Raw genomic sequence first — 21,590 nt, 5'->3', positions numbered from 1 at the left:
TTACTTGTAGAGTCATCGAGAGAAACCCAGAAGGTGAAAGGAGACAAATCAAAATAGCAAACAGAATAGTAAGATTTACCAGATGAAACTTCATGTGCCTATGTGACTTGATAATTGGTATGGAGTTTACATATATTTCCTTCTCTTCATTGGTAGCCAAACAATATCAGGAGAGCTGTGTGGGGCTCATGGACAGTTTAATAGCGTTTAGCTGTTTGCCATGATATGCTCAAATTGGCTGATAGTGCAGAAAGGGAGTGGAAGGACTATAGCTCTTGACCATATTAAGAGAGAATTTTTAAAATTTCATAGTCTAGAAGTTTTGCCATTGCTGGAAGAGAAAGTCATTTGCTCAAATGTTGAAAGTCTTTTTTTGGAGTGGAAAGGACTGTAATATTAAATCGTTAAATTCTTTCTGACTTCCTCTGTGCATGAGTAATATCTGGTCGTCAGGTCTGTTCTATGTAGAGCGTGGATTGCCTCCTTACACAGGGTGAGAAAAGAAAGGTAAGAAAGACACCAAAGGATAGCTTGGAAGGATGTTGCAACTGGTAGTTAGGCTTCAGGAAGGATGTGACATTGCTATTACTTGTTATGCCATTGCTTTTTTTTTTTTTTTTTTTTTTGAGAAAACATTTTGGTTCAATTACTACTTCTGAGACAGGTCAGGTCTGTACTGTGTCAGGTCTTGAGGCAGACCTGTTTGTCTCCAGGTATTTTTAAGACTTGCGTGACATGAATGCTTCCATACCTGCTTCAAGGTATCTAATTTTTTTACTGGAAATGAGATTTACAAGTTATTGAAGCTGTATTGCTGTAAATCTGAACTTCAGTAAGAGTATTTTTATGGTATCCTGTGCTGGTAATTACTTGAATTTCCTATGAGTCTGATTTACACAGAAAAATCCCAGAGTCTCATTCAAGACAAGCACATAGACATGCAAGAGCTGGACTTAGAGGTCACTCTATTTCCTGGTTCAAAGGCATGCTCACATTGTGTCTGAAGAGAAAGCTTCCCTTGAAAACTAAAAGGGAAAAACTGTAAATGAATGTAGGGATTAGCTTGAACATTTATATAATGTAAAGTTACTTACATGAGTTAGTCCCATTAAGTTTAATAGAACTACTAACTGCTCAGTATTTTAAATAAGATTTCTTAGTCTGGATGTAAGTTAAATGCGACCTTATATTTCAATTTCTGAAGTATATGCAGACAGCTGAGCTCTCTGTCTAAACATTAACTTTTCATAATATTCCTTTGATGTGGAATTTTAGTAAAACTCTTCAAGTCATCAGCTAATTGAACATTAAAATATTCTTGGTTATTACTATCATCTTTGGAGGCTGCAGTACTCAGAAAATTTCAGGAAGCAGTTATCCTAATTGCTTAATTTTAAACAAATAAATACATTTGTTATCCATTAGGTGCCTGTTAATGACATGTATTTGACTTCATTGTAATTGCAGAAATACACTGAAAATGATATAAGAAGCTGTTGTCTCGCTGAAATAAAACAAACTGAAGAGAAATACACGGAAACTCTGGAATCAATAGAGAAAGTAAGATACTACTAACTTACAGAATTGTTACATATGTGTTTCTATAGCATTCTAGAATATGTAACAACATAGTCAATGTATGCACATATGTTTTTCCCCTGCAGTTTTTCATGGTGCCATTGAAAAGGTTTCTGTCAGCATCAGAGTTTGATACTGTTTTCATCAACATTCCTGTGAGTAATTACATATTTCAAGAAGAGTTATAAGATGCTTGTCTGATTATATTAGTGTTATATGTTATGGCATAAACTGATTATTTGAAACAGTGCAAAATACATTTATGTAGCTATTAGGTTACTTAAAAAAGCATATACAAAATATTTTTTCCCCGTTTCACAGAATAGGCCAAGAGAATAGTAATACAGTACCAGATAGCAGATGGTTAGAAGTTGCAGTATTCTTGTCTTGCAGAAGATAATAACTTATAGAAGATGGGTTGACTTCTAAAACATGCCAGTATTTTTGTGACTGTATGAAGTTTTGACTATTAGATTGCCTACCACTGGACGTTGCAGAGCATTTTCAATAGGATTTCTGTAGGTACTCTGCAAATCCTTGTATCTAGCCTGGATCTGTCATCATTGAAGTTGTTTTAAAGTTAAGATAATTTAATTCTAGATTCTGAATCTGGAACTGGACAGGATAAGCAAATCCTCTGTGAAGTATATAGGAGATATCTCGACTGAAATCTGAAAGGTTTCCTGTGATTATTACTTTGTCCCACTTATTCCTGGCCTACTCACAATAGTGTGACAATTTTTACATTTACAGCAGACGTCTTTCCTTTATCTGACTTGAAAGGAAGACATCAGACACGGTCTGAAGCTTCTGTTAACACAGACAAATGAAAGGACTGTTCTTTTATGAGGCAGACTGTAAAGTAAGGATCCCCAAAGTGAGGCCCACAGACCACATCAAACCTTTATCGCCTGTAAAAGATCATCTTTGTGTTGGCTGTCTCTGGCATATCCTGCAGCCTCTTTGGGATGTGGGAGGAGGTGGTGGGGATTTTTATTCAGTGGAATCTGGACTGCAAAAATGTTTTTAATTGCTGTGCTAACATCAGCCTGACAGCAGCTAAATTATGACAGTTGTTAAACTGATGAATTACAGGATGGTACCTGACATCTTGCTATATTTGTTCCTGTGTTAAAGTTTTCGCCACAAACCTGAACTGCTAAAATTTCTTCCTCTTTTAATGCTAGTCCAAAATACTGCCACGGCTATCAGTAACCTACTTGTTTTCTTCGAGTATGTCAGTCAGCTGCCTTTAGAGAACCCTTTGCTTTCAAAATCAAATTGACATTCCATCCTACACTAACGTTTTTTCCTATTTATTGTAAATGAAGCCCTGATGCAGCCTACCTAACCTCCTGTAAATCTCTTTCCTAAGGCTCAGTGACTTAAGGGCACTGAAAGCCACAAAGCTAGCCAATGTGACATGCTGCACCGCACCGCGATGTAAAAGGGGCTTATGCATTGCACACACAAACCGAAAGGTCAGCCTACTCACTACTCCTTAAAGAAGTGTCAGGGAATCAGATGAGAGGAGTAAAAATGTCAAAAGCTGTTCATTTGAAATTAGGAAGATATAAATGGTTGCGTTCAGGTTGTTTTACTTTTCTTTTCGTTATCATGATTAAGTATTCTGCTCTTACAAGACCGTGGTTATTTCTAACTCCAGTAACATTTCGTAGGCATCTAACAACCTTAAAAGAAATGTAGGGCTTGCCTAAGCCAAAACCACGTGCAAATGCTTTCTGTGCTCAGACCTTGTCTCTGCAGCAGTTCCTCTGCAGGAAGGCTGGAGGGCAGTGGAAGCTTGTTTTAGACTAAAAATAGCTGTTACAGAGCTCTACAGCAAACTGTGATGTGGAGAGCAGAGGTGGTGGTCTCAGAACAGGACGGATTTTCTTCTGTTTAAAGGTTGTACTTTACAACCTTTAAATTAAGGATTGGTACTTTAGGGTGGTGCTGTGTTCCTTATATAGACTGTGAAAGATGCTTGCTGGATAAAATTATCTGCTGGTGTCAAAAGGTGTTTTATTTTTAAGGATAAAAACAAACCCACCAAAACTCACTGCTGTAAAGTGAGTGCCTTTCATCAGGGCTCAGAATTTGAAGATTTGTCCTATAAAATGTATATACGGCTCTGTACTTGTGCGTTACCTGTGCATATCCGTCTCTCTATAATAGAAGCATTTATATGTTATGTGTCTGCATGAATTTGAATTGAGACATATATGCAGACATACTGAGGGAGAGAGATGGAAATATTTACAACATACTGAAGTATTGATGCTTTCGTTAACTTCTAATGATGTTAACATTGGTTTAATTTAAAAAGTTAAATATTTTCAGTGTAGATATAGGAACAAAATGTCTTTGAGCTTCTAACATCTACATTTCATGGCCATTGCTTAGCTGAGTCCCTGTGCACTCCTGAAAAAAAGGTACTGTTGTAATATATTCATCTGGAAGCATTTCTGTGATAACATTTTTATATGCTGCAACTTAAGGTTATGAGGGATATGGCTGTACAATTGCTAGCAACTGAATTTGATTGGTTTTTAGTTTCTGCTACCTCAACTGTGATGTTGTGATTGACCTTATATGTACTCACAGTTGACATCAGTGTCAAGTGAAATGCTTTCACTTTATTCAGAACTCACTGTTGTGTGTTTTTGTAATGTATCATTTACTGCATTAAACCATTTTAGTGTTTTTTTAAATACTCCTTTATTTTTAATTGCAGTGGTTTTCATGACACTTAATTATTATGATTTCAGAACTTTTTAACCTGTTTTGACTTTATTTCTTGCGACTTCTCTGACAGTATCCACATAGTATTAAGGATGATGTAATCTACAGTAGCATACAGATTTTTATGATAGTGAACTCTTCTACTGTGCTCAGGGAGAAAATCTTTCTGCGGTATTCTTGCCTTTCTCTTAGCCATTAGTTACTTGTTGTATTGGGAAACTCATTATGGTTGCAGTTAACTTAGCGTTAGAACATCACTAATTGACCAATGTAATGTACAAAACTAATTTTTCACAGCTCAGGGACATAAATCATTACTTTATCTCGTCACTAAAGCATGTACTTGACTTGCTTAATTTTAAAATTATCATTATAAAATGAAGATGAATTAACAGTGCACGTTCCAAGCTAGAATAAATTAGTCTTTAATAGGTAGTTCTTGGAGTTGAGTTTTTCTTGTTTCCCTATATGGAAGATGTGGCAAACCTTTAAATTAGGTTCTAATCTCAAATGATCTGTTTACCAATTTATTCAATTAATGGATCTAACACAAAGGCATTTATTTTTGTATTCGAAGCTTTAGTTGTTCTGTTTTTAAAAATATTTTTTCCTCCTCATTGTTGTTTTTAAGGATTTGGTGAAAATTCACAGGAGTCTAACACAGGACATCAATGATTCCATTGTTAACAAAAATGACCAGAACCTGTATCAAATTTTTATTAACTACAAGGAAAGGTAAGAATTATGCACTAATTTTACTAACTGTGATAATCTGTGTCTAATCTATTAAAGCATTTTATTATATTTTTAGTTGAATATTTCTAAAACAGAATAGAGTTCAATATCTGGAATACTTACAAAGCTAGTATTTTGTGTTAGGAGCCCTGAAGTCAAAAATGTAACTTCCTGCTGAATGAGCTTTCCTTTTTTTCTTTTTACACACAGTTTTGACAATTATGTCAAATGACATACTAACCCTCTCAAGTTGTGCCAGCGGAGGTTTAGATTGGGCATGAAGAATTTATTGATGGAGAAGGGTGGTCAGGCATTGGAATGGGCTGCCCAGGGAAGTGGGGGAGTTCCCATCCTTGAAGATATTAGAGATGTGTGGATGTGGCACTAAATGATATGGTTTAGTGGTGGGACTTGGTAGGTCAAGTTGATGGTTGGACTTGTTGCACAGTGTTTTTTTTCTTTTCCCCATGCAAATAACCCTAGATATTTTATAGCATGCACCTGTATTGTTTAACAGGTAAAATGTTATAAAAGGGGCAAAATAAGACAAAAATGTGTATTAAGGCCATTCCAGGTTAAAGAAAACAGGAGAGGTGGTAACTTGAAAGAAGAGAAGGCAGATGTGAAAGGAGAGAAGAAACTAAGATCTTAGTGTGACCTGCAGTCAAATGTGTGATGGTGAAGTAGACATGCTTTACCTTAAAACTGTGAAAAACAGTCAGACTGATAACAAGATAGCCATGGGAGCGTGCCATGCCCTGTAGGGTAGTAACCATTTTTTTACCCACTTTTTCAAATTTTTTTTTGCCAGCACCGAACAGCTCTTGTGCTGTATGATGAAGTGGTATGCCCGTAATACTTAGCTGAAAAGCTGTACTGTGGGCTGTAGTGCTGGTTTACTGTGAAGTAACCATTGGGTCATGGTTAAAAATGAGTTTCTTCTGGGACCAGAGTGCAAAAGACCAGTGGGAGCTAATTGGACTTGCTTGAGGGTGACGGGGAAGAAGAGCTGTTGGAGTAATAATGAGCTTGCGAAGAACTGGGCAGCATCATCTGGAAAACGTTAGACAGGAGAGTTGTTTTTTGAGGAAGGAGGGTGTCCCAGGCTGCCCATAAACAAACTTGCCTTTGGAGGCCCTCTATCTCAGCTTTTGTGTCAGAGCAGGACATAGTTATTTCCCAGGCTGTTAGACTTTCAGCTGCTGTAGGAGGGTATTAGGGGACAAGAAGTTGTTCTGGAAAATGCTTATTTTTGAAAAGCAACTCTGAGATGTGCGCTAAAAGCGGAACAAAGGACACCAAGAAGAAACCTCAAGCTTATATTTATTTTGCAAAAGGGAAACAGTTGGAGGTAGGCCTGGTGTCTTACCACATAGTTACTAAAAGTAATCAGAAGTGGTGTTAAATCAGTATCATTGTTTTGATTGTGTAACAAGAACAAAAGATGAATGGTAAAGGTTAGATCAGGGGAAAACGAAATTTAGGAGGCGTCAGTGGAAAGTCATGGGAATACCCCAAAAATGAATTTGAAGCATACAGGAGCAACCACCTGAAGAAACAGGGATAAAGTGAAAGGAAGTCATAGACTGGTGGAGTGACTCCCTGCAGGACCGGAGGGAGAGGGACCGGGGTGAGACGCCCCAAAGGGGGGTGGACCCCCTGCCCTGTTGCCATCGGGCTGAGGGAGGGGACCTGCGAGTTGAGGAGGAATGGAGACGGGTCCCCTCTCGACCTCGCAGGAGATGCCCTCCCCTTCCGGCGGTGCCTTCCCAGGTGCCCTTGAACAATAGGTTTGAGGCCCTGGAGCTTGAGAGACCAGTGGGTGAGGACGATGTAGGAAGCCTGCCCAGGAGGATGCCTGAGGTGAGGAAGTTGACTCCATGCCTCAGGACTGCCTCCACCAAGAAAGAAAGAAGGGTGATTGTTGTGGGCGACTCCCTCCTCAGGGGAACGGAGGGCCCTATTTGTCGGCCTGACACCACGCATAGGGAAGTCTGCTGCCTCCCTGGGGCCAGGGTCAGAGACGTTACCAGGAAGCTTCCAAACCTGGTTCGCCCCTCTGACTATTACCCGCTTTTGATAGTCCAGGCTGGCAGTGATGATCTTGAAAAGAGAAGCCTCAAGGCTATCAAACAGGACTATAGGGGGCTGGGACGATTGGTGGAGGGAGCGGGAGTGCAGGTGGTGTTTTCGTCTATCCCTACGGGGGGAGGGAGAGGCACGGAGAGGACATGGAAAGCTCACGTGGTTAATAGGTGGCTCAGAGGCTGGTGCCAGCACAGAAATTTTGGGTTTTTTCACCATGGGGAGCTTTACTCGGCACCCGGCCTGATGGCCTCAGATGGGTCCCTATCTCCAAGGGGAAAACGGATCCTAGGCCAGGAGCTGGCGGGGCTCATAGAGAGAGCTTTAAACTAGGCGAGAAGGGGGACGGGGCTCAAACAAGGCTTGTTGGAGCCGTGCCGGGGGAAACAATGGCTAGGCTGGGGAAGAAGGCGATGGCCCAGCTGAAGTGCATCTACACTAATGCACGCAGCATGGGTAACAAACAGGAGGAGCTGGAAGCCATCGTCCAGCAGGAAGGCTACGACTTGGTTGCCATCACGGAGACGTGGTGGGACCGCTCCCATGACTGGAGTGCTGCAATGCCTGGCTATCGGCTCTTCAGGAGGGACAGGCAGCACAGAGGGGGTGGTGGCGTGGCTCTCTACATTAGAGAATCTTTTGATGTTGTGGAACTCCAGGCTGGGAATGATAAGGTTGAATCCCTGTGGGTTAGGATCCGCGGGAAGGCCGGCAAGGCTAGCGTCCTGGTCGGGGTCTGTTATAGACCGCCGAACCAGGATGAGGAGACGGATGAGGAGTTTTATAGGCAACTGACAGAAGTTGCAAAATCGTCGGCGCTTGTCCTCGTGGGGGACTTCAACTTCCCGGATATATCCTGGAAACACAACACGGCACGGAGAAAGCAGTCTAGGAGGTTTCTGGAGAGCGTGGGAGATAGCTTCCTGACGCAGCTGGTCAGTGAACCCACCAGGGGTGGTGCCCCGCTAGACCTTCTCTTCACAAACAGAGAAGGACTGGTGGGAGATGTAGTGGTCGGAAACTGTCTTGGACAGAGTGACCACGAAATGGTAAAGTTCTCTATTCTTGGCGAGGCCAGGAAGGGGACCAGTAAAACTGCTGTATTGGACTTCCGGAGGGCTGACTTTGAGCTGCTCAGGACGCTGGTTGGCCGAGTCCCTTGGGAGGCGGTTCTGAAGGGCAGAGGAGTCCAGGAAGGCTGGGCGCTCCTCAAGAAGGAAATCTTAACGGCACAGGAGCGGTCCGTCCCCACGTGCCCAAAGACGAGCCGGCGTGGAAGAAGACCGGCCTGGCTGAACAGAGAGTTGCGGCTTGTGCTTAGCAGAAAAAAGAGGGTTTATAATCTTTGGAAAAAAGGGCGGGCCGCTGAGGAGGACTACAAGGATGTAGCGAGGCTGTGCAGGGAGAAAATTAGAAAGGCCAAAGCTCATCTGGAGCTCAACCTGGCTACTGCCGTTAAAGACAACAAAAAATCCTTTTACAAATATATCAATGCGAAACGGAGGACTAAGGAGAATCTCCATCCTTTACTGGATGCGAGGGGAAACCTAGTTACTAAGGATGAAGAAAAGGCTGAGGTGCTTAATGCCGCCTTTGCCTCAGTCTTTAGCGGCAATACCGGTTGTTCTCTGGATACCCAGTGCCCTGAGCTGGCGGAAGGGGATGGGGAGCAGGATGTGGCCTTTGCTATTCATGAGGAAATGGTTGGCGACCTGCTAAGAAGCTTGGATGTGCGCAAGTCGATGGGGCCGGATGGGATGCACCCGAGGGTACTGAAAGAACTGGCGGAGGAGCTGGCCGAGCCGCTTTCCATCATTTATCGGCAGTCCTGGCTATCGGGGGAGGTCCCAGTTGACTGGCGGCTAGCCAATGTGACGCCCATCTATAAGAAGGGCCGGAGGGCAGACCCGGGTAACTATAGGCCTGTCAGTTTGACCTCAGTGCCAGGAAAGCTCATGGAGCAGATTATCTTGAGGGTCATCACGTGGCACTTGCAGGGCGAGCAGGCGATCAGGCCCAGTCAGCATGGGTTTATGAAAGGCAGGTCCTGTTTGACGAACCTGATCTCCTTCTATGACAAAGTGACGCGCTTGGTGGATGAGGGAAGGGCTGTGGATGTGGTTTACCTTGACCTCAGTAAGGCTTTTGACACTGTTCCCCACAACATTCTCCTCAAGAAACTGGCTGCTCGGGGCTTGGACTGGCGTACGCTTCGCTGGGTTAGAAACTGGCTGGATAGCCGGGCCCAGAGAGTTGTGGTGAATGGAGTCAAATCTGGTTGGAGGCTGGTCACAAGTGGTGTCCCCCAGGGCTCAGTACTGGGGCCGGTCCTCTTTAATATCTTTATCGATGACCTGGATGAGGGCGTCCAGTGCACCCTCAGTAAGTTTGCAGATGACACCAAGCTAAGTGCGTGTGTCGATCTGCTCGAGGGCAGGAAGGCTCTGCAGGAGGATCTGGATAGGCTGGAGCGATGGGCTGAGGTCAACTGTATGAAGTTCAACAAGGCCAAGTGCCGGGTCCTGCACCTGGGGCGCAACAACCCCAAGCAGCGCTACAGGCTGGGAGATGAGTGGTTGGAAAGCTGCCTGGCCGAGAAGGACCTGGGAGTATTGGTTGATAGTCGGCTGAATATGAGCCAGCAGTGTGCTCAGGTGGCCAAGAAGGCCAACAGCATCCTGGCCTGTATAAGAAGCAGTGTGGCCAGCAGGTCTAGGGAGGTGATTGTGCCCCTGTACTCGGCTCTGGTGAGGCCGCACCTCGAGTACTGTGTTCAGTTTTGGGCCCCTCGCTACAGGAAGGACATGGACGTGCTTGAGCGAGTCCAGAGAAGGGCGACCAAGCTGGTGAGGGGTCTGGAGAACAAGTCTTATGAGGAGCGGCTGAGGGAGCTGGGCTTGTTCAGCCTGGAGAAGAGGAGGCTCAGGGGCGACCTTATCGCTCTCTACAGTTACCTTAAAGGAAGCTGTAGTGAGGTGGGGGTTGGTCTGTTCTCCCACGTGCCTGGTGACAGGACGAGGGGGAATGGGCGAAAGTTGCGCCAGGGGAGTTTTAGGTTGGATGTTAGGAAGAACTTCTTTACCGAAAGGGTTATTAAGCATTGGAACGGGCTGCCCAGGGAGGTGGTGGAGTCGCCATCCCTGGAGGTCTTTAAAAGACGTTTAGATGTAGAGCTTAGTGATATGGTTTAGTGGAGTACTTAGTGTTAGGTCGGAGGTTGGACTCGATGATCTTGAGGTCTCTTCCAACCTAGAAATCTGTGTCTGTGTCTGTGTCTGTGTGTCTGTGTCTGTGTCTGTGTCTGAAACAGCAGTCTGCAGGGAGACTAGCAGAAGCACTTCAAGCAGGGGCAAGAAACTTCTGTTTTAAAAGCAGGCTCTTTTGAGAAGTTCAAGTGCTGTTGACAACTACTGAATATTTCTTGAACTTATGTGAACTGTTACTTGAATCAGAAAGCTCACAGGATGTGTAACCTGATAGAAACTGTTGGAGATGGTTCAGTTTGAGTAACCTTTAGGTTCTTTAAAGGGTAGATGCAATTAATCCTGTTGAGCCTCTAACAGAATTTGTTCACTACAGTCTTGGAAATCTACAGTGTTGTACATATAGACTGTTGGTCTTTTAATGAGTCCTGCATTTATCACAACATACACGTGTGAAAGTTAAAGGAAATTGCAACGATTTTACAGTATTTTGAGGTTAGCTTAAAATTTTATTTTTCTGCATATTTTTCCTTATGTTCACATTGCCCATTGAAATCTAGCTAAATCTGATCCTTGCATATTTAGGCACTGTTCCCGTTGAAAGGAGGATTGTTACCAATTTGTGAAAAATGGTGAAGACTTGTACTTAAATAACAAATGTTCCCTTTATTCTTTATCTTTTGGTTTAGATTGGTTATTTATGGACAGTACTGCAGTCAAGTGGAGATAGCCATATCATGCTTAGACAACATCTCTAAGACAAAAGAAGATGTTAAACTGAAGTTAGAGGTATCAGTATTTTCTTGTGTGTATGTATTACGTGTGCTTTGATGAATATGCTCTGGTTTCATCCAAGTCAAAAACCTTGTTAATTAAAACTGGCTAGACTGATATGTGAGTGTGTGTTTTTCTCTCCTCTTTTCATTTCCTGGAGTCTCTGATCAAATGAATGCGTTAGCTATGCAGAGTCTGGCATCCTGAAGAGAAGAAGTGAACATGTTTTGCCACTGACAGCAGTAGGGTTAGGATGCTTTTCAAGAAACGATACCCTTCTGTTTGTGATATCTCAGCTGAGAACATAGAATCACAGAAAGGCCCAGGGTGGGAGGGACCTCAAGGCCAAATAAGCCTCAGTCCCACAGCCTCGCAGGGCTTGCTAACTACCAAGAACATCACGTCCTTTCCAGCAGGGCTACTGGCCAGCCCTCAGCATCATCACCCCTTGATGTGTCCTTGGCTGGTGTGTCCCAGGTGCAGGATTCTGCTTTTTTCTTGTTGGCGTCATGAGATTCCTGTTGAATGTGTCCTGATGAGCATCACCTGCACCTCCAATCTGGTGTTATCTGTGGACTTGTTGAGGATATCCTCCCTGTCCTCTTTCACATCATTGCTAAAGATATTAACTGGGAGGGATTCCAGGACAGACCCTCAAGGAGCTGTACTTGCAGCTGTCCCCCAGGTTGTGTGGGCTCTTTGAGCCTCATAATCTAGCTAGTTTTTCCATGTATGTAGTAGTTCATTCATCTGAACCATAACATACCAACTTGGATATATTAGGGTGCTTTGGGAGATGATGCTAAAAGCCTTGGAAAAGTTGAGGTAGACTCTCCCCATCCGTTCACAGATGTAGCCATTTCATCACAGAAAGCTGTGAGGTAGGTCAAGCGTTGACTTACCTGTAGCAGGTTGATGGTGAGCACTTGATCTGTAGTTTCTTGAGAGGTCTGAAGGGAGGCTGATTAGCCTGTAGCTTCTAAAATTCTCTTTTGCTTTTTTGAAGATGGATGCAATGCTTGCCTTCTTTGCTGTGCTGATAAGCAATGTCTTTCTTTAGTTCAACTGAATGCTTAATTTCTGTCATGATGTTTATTCCATAGTCTTTCTCATGTTCTTGAAATACGTAAGAACAAATGCATAGATACAGTATTTCTTAGTTTAGCTTTTATTGCCGTATCAACTATTTTCTTCCAGTTTGTTGATGTTCTTTATTTCAAGTTTACTACAGTTGGTTGGCCAGTGTATTATTTGGAATTACCATATATGTCATTTGAATACATGTTATAATACATAAATGTTATTTATCATCTATATACATTTATTTATATGTATATAGAGTTTATATAACTCTAATCTTTAATCTATTAATGTGCTTTGAACTAGGAATGTTCCAAGAGGGCCAATAATGGGAAATTCACATTGCGGGATCTTTTAGTGGTTCCAATGCAAAGAGTGCTGAAATATCACCTACTGCTCCAGGTATGTGTGTGTATACATATGTATATATATATATATTTATTTAGTTTTTAGGGGCTGAGAACTAAACAGTGGTTTGTTTATCATCAGTTGTTTATAAGAATGAGAGCTAAAAGCCTTTATCAAGGGAAGGTGACTGACGTTTTTATAGATTTGAGGCTTATTTGCTCTGAAATAAAATCCAGTCAAGTGCAGATTTCCTTATGGAGATTGTTCTTTGGAGCTGAAGCACGTCTGGGGAAGATGAGTACACCAGAATTGTTTCCCTAGTATCTGAACCTTTCATTCTTGGTATGTTTAAAATGGTTAGTAGCACCAAACTATAATCATTGTGCTTTTAAATGTGGACCATTATCCCTAAAAAGGAAGCTGAAACCATACTGACAGCATACTTTTAAGATGCTTCTTTGCTGTCATAAATTACAATAAAGCCATATTTATTTTGAAATGCTTCTTGTTATAACCCACAAAGCGTTAGCTTTCACAGTTAGTCCTGTAATAAGGGTGGAGAGTCTTATAAATTTAATTTGGTAGCTGTGCCAGGAGACTCATTAGTTCAGCTGCAAAGAAATGTATTACTCTATTAGACTGTCAACCCTGCTGATGCTTGTAAAATGTCCTTTTAAAAAGATCTACTACTTGCATGTGAAGCATAATTTTGATTCTGTGGAGCAACATACATTTTGTATATTAAATTTTTGAAATATTTCTAAGTCATCAATGTTTAGATCAACAGCAAGTTGGAACAAAATGAATGGTAAAACTGCTTTTTAAAAAACTTAGCTCTGTGTCATAAATTTATCAGCCTGTATATTATGAAAAGATGATAAACAATGTGTCACTATGTCCTAATGTTTGAGATAACATGAAATAAGTTTGCATTGTACAAGAAATATTTTATAGACTTTGAAAGAAAAAAATCCAGTAATTCTGTTGGAAATGTAATGTGAAGTACAAACACTTACTCCTTTTTTTCTAGGATTTTAGCAAGTTATTTTGTTACCTAGAATGTATAATTTCCTTAAATTATAAGGAAAAAATCTGTTTCCCTAAGAGGTTACTTTTTCACTTCAGGAAAAAAACAAAAACAACAAAAAAAAAACCACTTTTTTCCAAATGGAAGGTAGCTAAAAAAAATCTTTAAACATTTACATGTGATGTAAATGTGTCTTTTGAGTCGTTGAGTCAGCTTTATCTGTGTTACAATGAAACAGTAACTTCTTTTAAGTAGCTGCACAGTTTTGCTGAGATCTTAATGCCAGCATACATCCCTGTCTGCAGACAGGTGTGTACATTGGAAAGGGATCATATGCTGTATGGCAATCAGCAAATGAACTTGCATGTTTACATGTGCTTTCAGCATGCACATGCTTTAATGATCCGATTGGCAAGTTTTAAGTGACACACAGACCAAATTAACTTTGAAAGATTGTTCGTTAACACCACAATCAGTGTTTAGGCTATGCCGTTCTTAAATCTTGCTAGTTATCTCTGCAGCAGTCTCCACTCAATTATAGGTGGTCAGTATAGAGAAGAAAATGTGAATTCTTGGGTTGTGTTTCCTGTTTCTAGGTTTCTTTGGGGGGTTAGGAGGGATTGGGCAAGCAATAATAGCTTCAGTTGTTGTTCAAACTGTCAGACAGCAGGTGAAAAGTTGTAATTACTCTTGTCAACAGGAGCTGGTAAAGCACACTACTGATACCATGGAGAAGGCAAATCTAAAACTGGCACTTGATGCAATGAAGGTAAGCATTCATGTCAATGAAGTATTTATATCCATGTTGGCAGTTAAAATGGTAGTTTGCAACTATATTTCCTGGAAGAGATGATCTTCACAGCAGGTCAAATAGATGTTTTCTCAAGTCACTGTGAACTTTGTGAGTACATTAGGGCAAGTATATAGTTGAAAGCTTTGCTGAAGTCTTTAAACAAATTCAGTAACTTTCTGAAGTGGAGTGTTTATGAATGGAGCTTCCTCATTTCAGTTTACTTTTAAAAATCAATTTGATGTCATGTATTGAGATAAAAAGCAGGTGTTTCAATGATGCTGGTCTGACTTCGAAAATGTAGAAATACTTCTACCATGGTAAGCCAATTCTAATCAGGGTCAGTGGTTTCCCAGTGAGGTGTAGATATTCTCTTCCTTTACAAGAATCACAAGACTTTTCCTGTTGTCTTAGTATGATCTCTGTCTTTATCTTTGAAAACATTTGTATCTTTCTGGAGGTATGGTAGTAGTACCTGCCCCTCTACAAGTGGCACAAACAAATGGTTTCTAGAATAGCAGTACTGCCTTAATATTACGTTGTGTTCCTCTGCACAGTGTAATTTCTGCTTCATTTAACTTTACGACATTGTGCAATTCATGTGGTGAAATTGAGTTTTAATTCCCTCCCTTGGAGAGGGAAGCTAACACAGCAAAGGTTACGCCTCCTGTTGTAATCTGTAAGGTTCATAGAAGATGCTGAAGTCAGAATAAGTTAGTTTTGGGTCACACATTTTTGGGTCTCATTATGTCACTGTCTGAATGCCCCGGAATATGAAGTAGCTCACAAAAGGTGTTTTTGGCTCCCCTTTGTGTCATTCAGTTCTGTGGAGTGAATGCAGAGAGCCACCATGATAATCTCCCAGGTAGATGCCTGAAATGAGGGTGGTATAACATTGCTTCCATCTAGTGGCGATCCATGCATGCATCTTGATTACTGGTAATTGGTTAGGAAAAAAAAAAGTTTTTTTCCTCTCTTTTCTTTCCCCTTTGTGTGTGTCATTGTTTTTGGTGATTGGACTCAGAATAAGATTAAAAAATCTCATTTCAGAGTGATTGTGGCAGTTGTGTCCTGGCTGGCAGAACATAACCAGCCAATAATAGTAAATAACACTACAGGAATTAGCATCTCTCATTAAAGTCACAACATTGTTTCCCTTCTCATTTTACTGTATTGTCTCTTAGTAAACTGCCAGAGCAGTAACTGTGCAGTGTAGGTATGTTGCTTCTAAACGCCCTGGTGTGTCTGCTTGAAAGTAATCTTTGGAAAAAATATCCTGCTAACAAGGTGGTACTGCCACCCTGGAAAGAAAATTCTGGGAGGAAATCTGGCTGTCGGTTTCTTTTTAGCAGCAAGAAAAAGTTACTTAATTTCTGTACCAACTCTTTTAAGACTGATGTGATGTATCCTGTCTGGTTTCATCTGGGAAACTAGCATAATGATTGCAGCTATTCTTGGATTCTGATTAAAAATGTCTTAGCAAGATGCATCATTTTTCCACCTTCCAAATTTGTGATCATATTGAAGGATACTGTAAAAGCAAGTTGTGAAGATCAGAATACCTTTTCTAACCGCTGCTCTCGGCATCCCTGACCTCACCAATTACCACTGCTGCTTGTTCCTTATCTCTAGCCATAAACAGAGAAACCCCAGTAAATTGTCACTATTACTCAAGCACGTTCAGAGCTTTTTAAAGGCTTCAGTGAAATGTGTACAACGTATGTTCTGGTAAGGGGGACCATAACGATCTCAACCTGTGACTTTAGGTAGTATATCCGATTAAAAGCCTCCTAAAATCTGTGTAATACCTTCTCTCTGCTGTACAACACTACTACTGTACAGTAGCTTCTTCTCTCCCTCCTAATAAGCACACAGACACATGTTTATACCTTACATGCTGCTTTTGAGCAGCATTGCATATGTTTTCTACTATATGCTATTTTTTACCTTCTGTCTTATTCTCAGGTATTGGATGTTGTTGATTGCTTTTTCAGACCATAATTTTGCTGTGTAAATTACATTTCTATCTTTAGTTTTGAAAATAGGACGTTAACAAAATTCAGAAAGTTGGCCCTTTTCTAATATTCAGTATGTTTTCCTCTTTCTTGCTACTGGATTTGGGTTTGAACAGATACAATGAAGAAAGTTGTAAATATGATTTAAGATAAGCAGAGGCTTTTTTCCTTCTATATTTAGGCATACAGATGGGTAACTCTTGAACATGGAAGATGTATACTTTTTTAAATAACTAAATGTGCATATTAATATGCTTTGGCAAATTTATTTTTAATTCTGCCTTTGGCTTAAGTGGACTGTTTTGGATTTTTTCTTCCCTTTTCCTGTTGATGCTCTAGGACTTGGCTCAATATGTAAATGAAGTGAAGAGAGATAACGAAACGCTCCGTGAAATTAGACAATTTCAACTATCAATAGAGAATTTGGTATGTGATAGTTTGCATTTATACAATTTTTAATAACTTCTGATCAAATACGATGAAGTACTTAATTTTTTTTCCAGTTTCATGTGAGATTATAGTACTCTTGGTGAAATTCAAATGCAAGTATGATTTCCTTGGCCTAGAATGATATAAATATTCACAGAAATACCTGCAGGGATTCTGTAAAATTCCAGTAAATCCGAGCTGGGGGCCTATATGTAGTTAAATGTATTTGTGTAGTTAAATGTTTGTATTTGTACAGTGATTCAGGTGTTTTTGTAATGCAGAAAATGTATCTGTTTGAAGACAAATATGGAATGGACTGATGCCTCACAGTAATTAGTTTAGATGATAATGAGGAAAAGATGCCTTTTTTTTTTTTTTTAAATGGACCTGAAAAGCCCTTTTGTGGGGTGAAAGGAGGGAGTGGTCTAAGATTTGAATGTGCTATCTTACTGCTGTTGCTCTACTGAATCATACGTACTCTTTGTTTCAGAATCACTCCCTCTTACAGTATGGAAGGCCTCAAGGTGATGGGGAAATAAGGATCACTACATTAGACAAACGTGCAAGGCAAGACAGGTGATGGCATGGCTTCTGGTGTTTGTTATTAAAATACCTGTAAAGTGACACTCTCTTTTCAGACTTGAGGTCAGCTTAGTGATTCCTGAGAGCACTCTCATTTCAGTGTGCAATCTTAGAGCTCATCACAGTTTAGCAAGTGAATTTGCAAGGTGATTCATGGGAAGCTAGCTATTACGTTATCGTGTAAGATCATCTGAGTCCCTTACAAGTAGTAAGTCTCTAGCAAGAGTACTTCTAGTGTTTCTTCTTCTGTTATTCAGTAGTTTAATTGTTCACCTTGAAAATTGTAAATGCAACAGGAAAACGTTTATAAGATAAGACTTAGGGTGTTGTCCATCCATAGTGTTTTTAACCCTTTTCATGTTGTATTTTTGTAGGCATATCTTTTTGTTTGATCTAGCTGTAATCGTTTGCAAACGGAGAGGTGATAATTATGAAATGAAGGAAATAATAGATCTTCAGAAATACAAAATTACAAATAATCCCACTACTGATAAAGAAAATAAAAAGGTAAATATTTGATAGTAATTCATGCGAAATGTATATCTTTAGCAAGAGTTCAAACCTTTTAATAAGAGTTAAGAATGTATATATACAATTAATTTCCAAACTTTTATGTATTAACCGCAAGCAAAAATGAATATTTAAGGATTTTAACTTTGCTTGTTCTGATGTTACTAAAACATTTGAGTAAGCCATTCTCAAGTGAACAGAACAGTATAGTGTTTCCAAAATCAGGATTTTTATTACAAAATGTAGAGATGATTTTTTTTTGCGTAATTGACCTGTTTATTGCTATTGTTTTCATGCAGTGGTCTTATGGCTTCTACCTCATTCATATTCAAGGTCAAAATGGTTTAGAAGTTTATTGCAAAACTAAAGATTTGAAGAAAAAATGGCTTGAACAATTTCAGATGGCTCTGTAAGTATATATATATATATATTTTTAAGTAAAATCACGTTCTTCTCAAGTCTAAGGATGTCACTTAATTTAAGCTGAGCTACTCACATATTTTACTTTTTTATACAGACTAGTTACCTGTTTTATTTGACTTTCTCAAAATCAATAGTGCTTGCTGACTGACATCTTCATGAACAGAGTATTTCCCTGAAACTCCTCTTGGAAAAGAAAGAGGGCACTCTAGGCTATGTATTACTTCACAAATTTGCTGCAAAGACAGTTTCAGGAATATTGTCTTAAGCAACAAGGGGAAAACATCAATTATTTTAGCAATAAATATCTAACGTAGTGGTGACTCTTTTCCCCTTATGTTAGTGTTTTGATTAATTGAAATATATTTTTGAGAAGTGATGCTGATGATTTAAGGGAGAGGATTCTGCCATTTTTCCTAGTGGCTTTTAACTAATCTATTCTTTAGTATTTGGAATAAGTTGCTCAGCTTATTACATCTTGTTTCAAAAGGCTGATTTTCTTTGTATATTTTGAACTGAAAGAAGCAGTCTGCTTTAGACTTCTTGAAAAGTTGTTCACATGTAGCACTGCAGATTACATTATTGTTATGCAGCATGAGCTTTATTTCCATTTCTGATTCTTGTTGGAAAGACAAACATGATTGTTGACACCTCAGGTATTCTGATTAAATTTAAAACATGTAAACAAGGGAATCAGATGATAAGGTGATGATTGCCTTACTTAAAAAAAAAAGTGTGAGGGGGAGTGAGATATACCGAGTAAAAACAACAGAATTAATCAAGACTGTTTTGGATGTGATTGCAAAGGTACGTGGAGTGGGGAAAAAAGGCTGCTATGAGCTGATACAACTGAAACTTGCTTACAAGCTAAATGTATTTATTTAAAACCTTAGTGGGATGACTGTTAATGATGTAAATGTGAATGGAAGGGGGGAGAGCCCAAGCTGGACAGATATTATGAGGCCCTCTAACCAAAGTTCACATCTTGCTGATTTTAGCAAAGACAAAATGGCATATTTTGGCAAAAAAAAAAAAAAAAAAAAAAAAAAACAAAAAAAAAAACTGGATAGCAGAGTGGGGAATGGGAAGAGGCTTTATTTGTATGTGTGCAGAAAGCCAAGTGCTTCACCTTTTCCTATCTTTCTGACTGCTCTCTCTGCTGCACTTTTTAAAATGTCATTATTGATATTTACTTAAACATAGATAGAACATGTATGAAAGGCATGGGGAACTTAGATTTAGCAGCTTTAGCATTGCAGCTATCGATCACTCTTCAGGCTTCCTGTTTCTGACCTGTGCGCAAAAAATCCCACCCAATACAGCAACAAAAGTCAGTTACGGAGAGCAGTAAGAATTATGTTTTTTCCCCATGAGTATGTCCTCAGATATTCCCAAATATCATTACGGTTGTGTGCAGGTTGTGCACCCATTTTCATGCCCTCTGCTCTTTGCTCTCTGGTCTCCAGTGCCCTCAGGTTCTGTCCATCACTCTGCATGCAGGGGATGTGCAGCTCCTCCACGACTCCTGGTTTGAGAGTCTGAGTCTCCCTCTCATGTGCCTCATCCACCTTCCTTCAGTACTGTTTGCAGCCGGTGGTTTGGGACCTGCAGGGCTGACAAGTTGATGTGCTACTCTTTCTTCTTGGGCAGGTGGAGTTTCTCACTGAAAATGAGCATTGTGGTGCCAGCCTTGTCTTGCGTGGATGTATGTCCCTCTCGTAAACCCCATACCTCTGGGTTAGCGTCTTCCTGCGTGATTCAAGGCTGTAACACAGAGGCAAGGGAACTGGAGCAGCAGGGTTGTTGTGGGTCAGGGCTGAGGTGTAACGTGATATAGGGGTGTGATTTGCATTAGCCAATTCTTTTGCTCCATTTTATTTTATAACCACTTGGATTAAAAAGAATCTGGAGCTTTGGTGCTTCCTGAAGATTTTATACATTCCCCCAGTCTGTTATGTTTTTTTTTGACTTGATAGCATATTTCCCACTGCAGCTCTCCCAAAACGTATGTGGGTGTACATAGCAATAATTATATTCTGATATGTACTGAGGCACAGGAGTTTGTATTTGGGAATAAACAACATGACGTATTTTGTTCTGCAGGTTTCTTTGATTTGTTGTTTTCAGGGGTCTCATGGCCTACTGTGTAGGATAACTATTCTAATGTGAATCTATTCTGAAAAGTAGCCATGATTAGAATTATGCTATTATTCATCATACTCACTTAGCATTGGTACTTTTATGGGCAAGATACTTCTTGTTACTTGAAAATTTTACTGAGACTGCAGAAATAGCACAGTTGAGAGTGGATGGATTATTAAGATACTTGCTTGATTATTAAAAATGATGTTGTTTACTGAGTTCCAGACAGAAATTTCAATGCAGTTTTGTTGCCTTATTGATAGCATTCTGTATGAAATCAGGTCTCTGCAAGTGTTAATCCAAGAACATAACAAGAGAACAAATTGGGATCTCATTTTTAAATTAAGAATGAGCCTTGTTTCCACTAGAATTTTTTTTTTTTTGCATAACTGTTAAATAGTATGCAATTTTACGTTTTTGTAGGTTAGATGTTTGTATCAGTGTACGAGCAACTGTGATTATAGTTATATTGCTGAAAAGGCACTTACTGTACAGATACCTTACTTCAGTTCCTGAACCTGTGAATGTATTTCAAGAAAAGCACTGTTTAAAAATCTTTTCAGTGTAGACAAGCCCTAAATCCAGTGAAATGTGTTGAATTATTCTTTTGCTGCTCTGGTGTAACTGAGATGAGAATTCGTCTCTGGGTATGGAAGGCTTCTGTTATTGATGAAGTATGAAATAGAGGAGAACACTGCTTTGCAGGCTGGGCTTAGTTTCAGCTTGGAGGGCAGGAATACATTAGGCACATTTGATATGGAAAATCTTTTGAAGGAAAGATGAAATCCCAGTGCAATTTTTGAGTGCTATTTTTCAGACAAGCTAACTAGTAACTTTGTAAGAAAACTATTTTCACAAATCTATGAAAAATACTCTACCACTTGGCTTGCTTCGTTGTTACTGTAGTATGTGGTGAGGTGTTCCTCATGAGGGAGGTTGGGTCTACAGTTGGTTACTGCTTGTAAGAAACTGAGTAAGTTTGTATTACTATGGCAGTTCTACTATATACATCTATTTGCTGTTTTCCTGAGACTTTATTGCTTTATTTAGAAAATACATAATACCACAAACCCATAATTATTATTTTTCCTAAGACTTTCATAAAGATGATTAATGGGGCCACTACT

The 21,590-nt window shown here is 40.0% G+C and overlaps 1 protein-coding gene across 5 annotated transcripts in view; it reads left to right on the top strand.

Annotated features, from left to right (window-relative positions):
- Nucleotides 1-21,590, top strand: part of VAV3 (vav guanine nucleotide exchange factor 3) — a 192,485-nt gene that overhangs the window by 87,453 nt on the left and 83,442 nt on the right. For all 5 annotated transcript variants that reach the window (XM_035537549.2, XM_035537548.2, XM_035537552.2 and 2 more), the window contains exons 6-15: nt 1,468-1,560; nt 1,665-1,733; nt 4,955-5,058; nt 11,036-11,135; nt 12,507-12,602; nt 14,276-14,344; nt 16,720-16,806; nt 17,300-17,385; nt 17,766-17,898; nt 18,201-18,310. In XM_035537549.2, coding sequence (XP_035393442.1) covers nt 1,468-1,560; nt 1,665-1,733; nt 4,955-5,058; nt 11,036-11,135; nt 12,507-12,602; nt 14,276-14,344; nt 16,720-16,806; nt 17,300-17,385; nt 17,766-17,898; nt 18,201-18,310 — 947 coding nt within the window. The remainder of the gene's footprint in view (nt 1-1,467; nt 1,561-1,664; nt 1,734-4,954; nt 5,059-11,035; nt 11,136-12,506; nt 12,603-14,275; nt 14,345-16,719; nt 16,807-17,299; nt 17,386-17,765; nt 17,899-18,200; nt 18,311-21,590) is intronic.

Source organism: Cygnus atratus, chromosome 8, assembly GCF_013377495.2.
Source record: "Cygnus atratus isolate AKBS03 ecotype Queensland, Australia chromosome 8, CAtr_DNAZoo_HiC_assembly, whole genome shotgun sequence".
Taxonomy (NCBI): Eukaryota; Metazoa; Chordata; class Aves; order Anseriformes; family Anatidae; genus Cygnus; species Cygnus atratus.
This window is presented reverse-complemented; position numbering and strand designations above follow the sequence as displayed.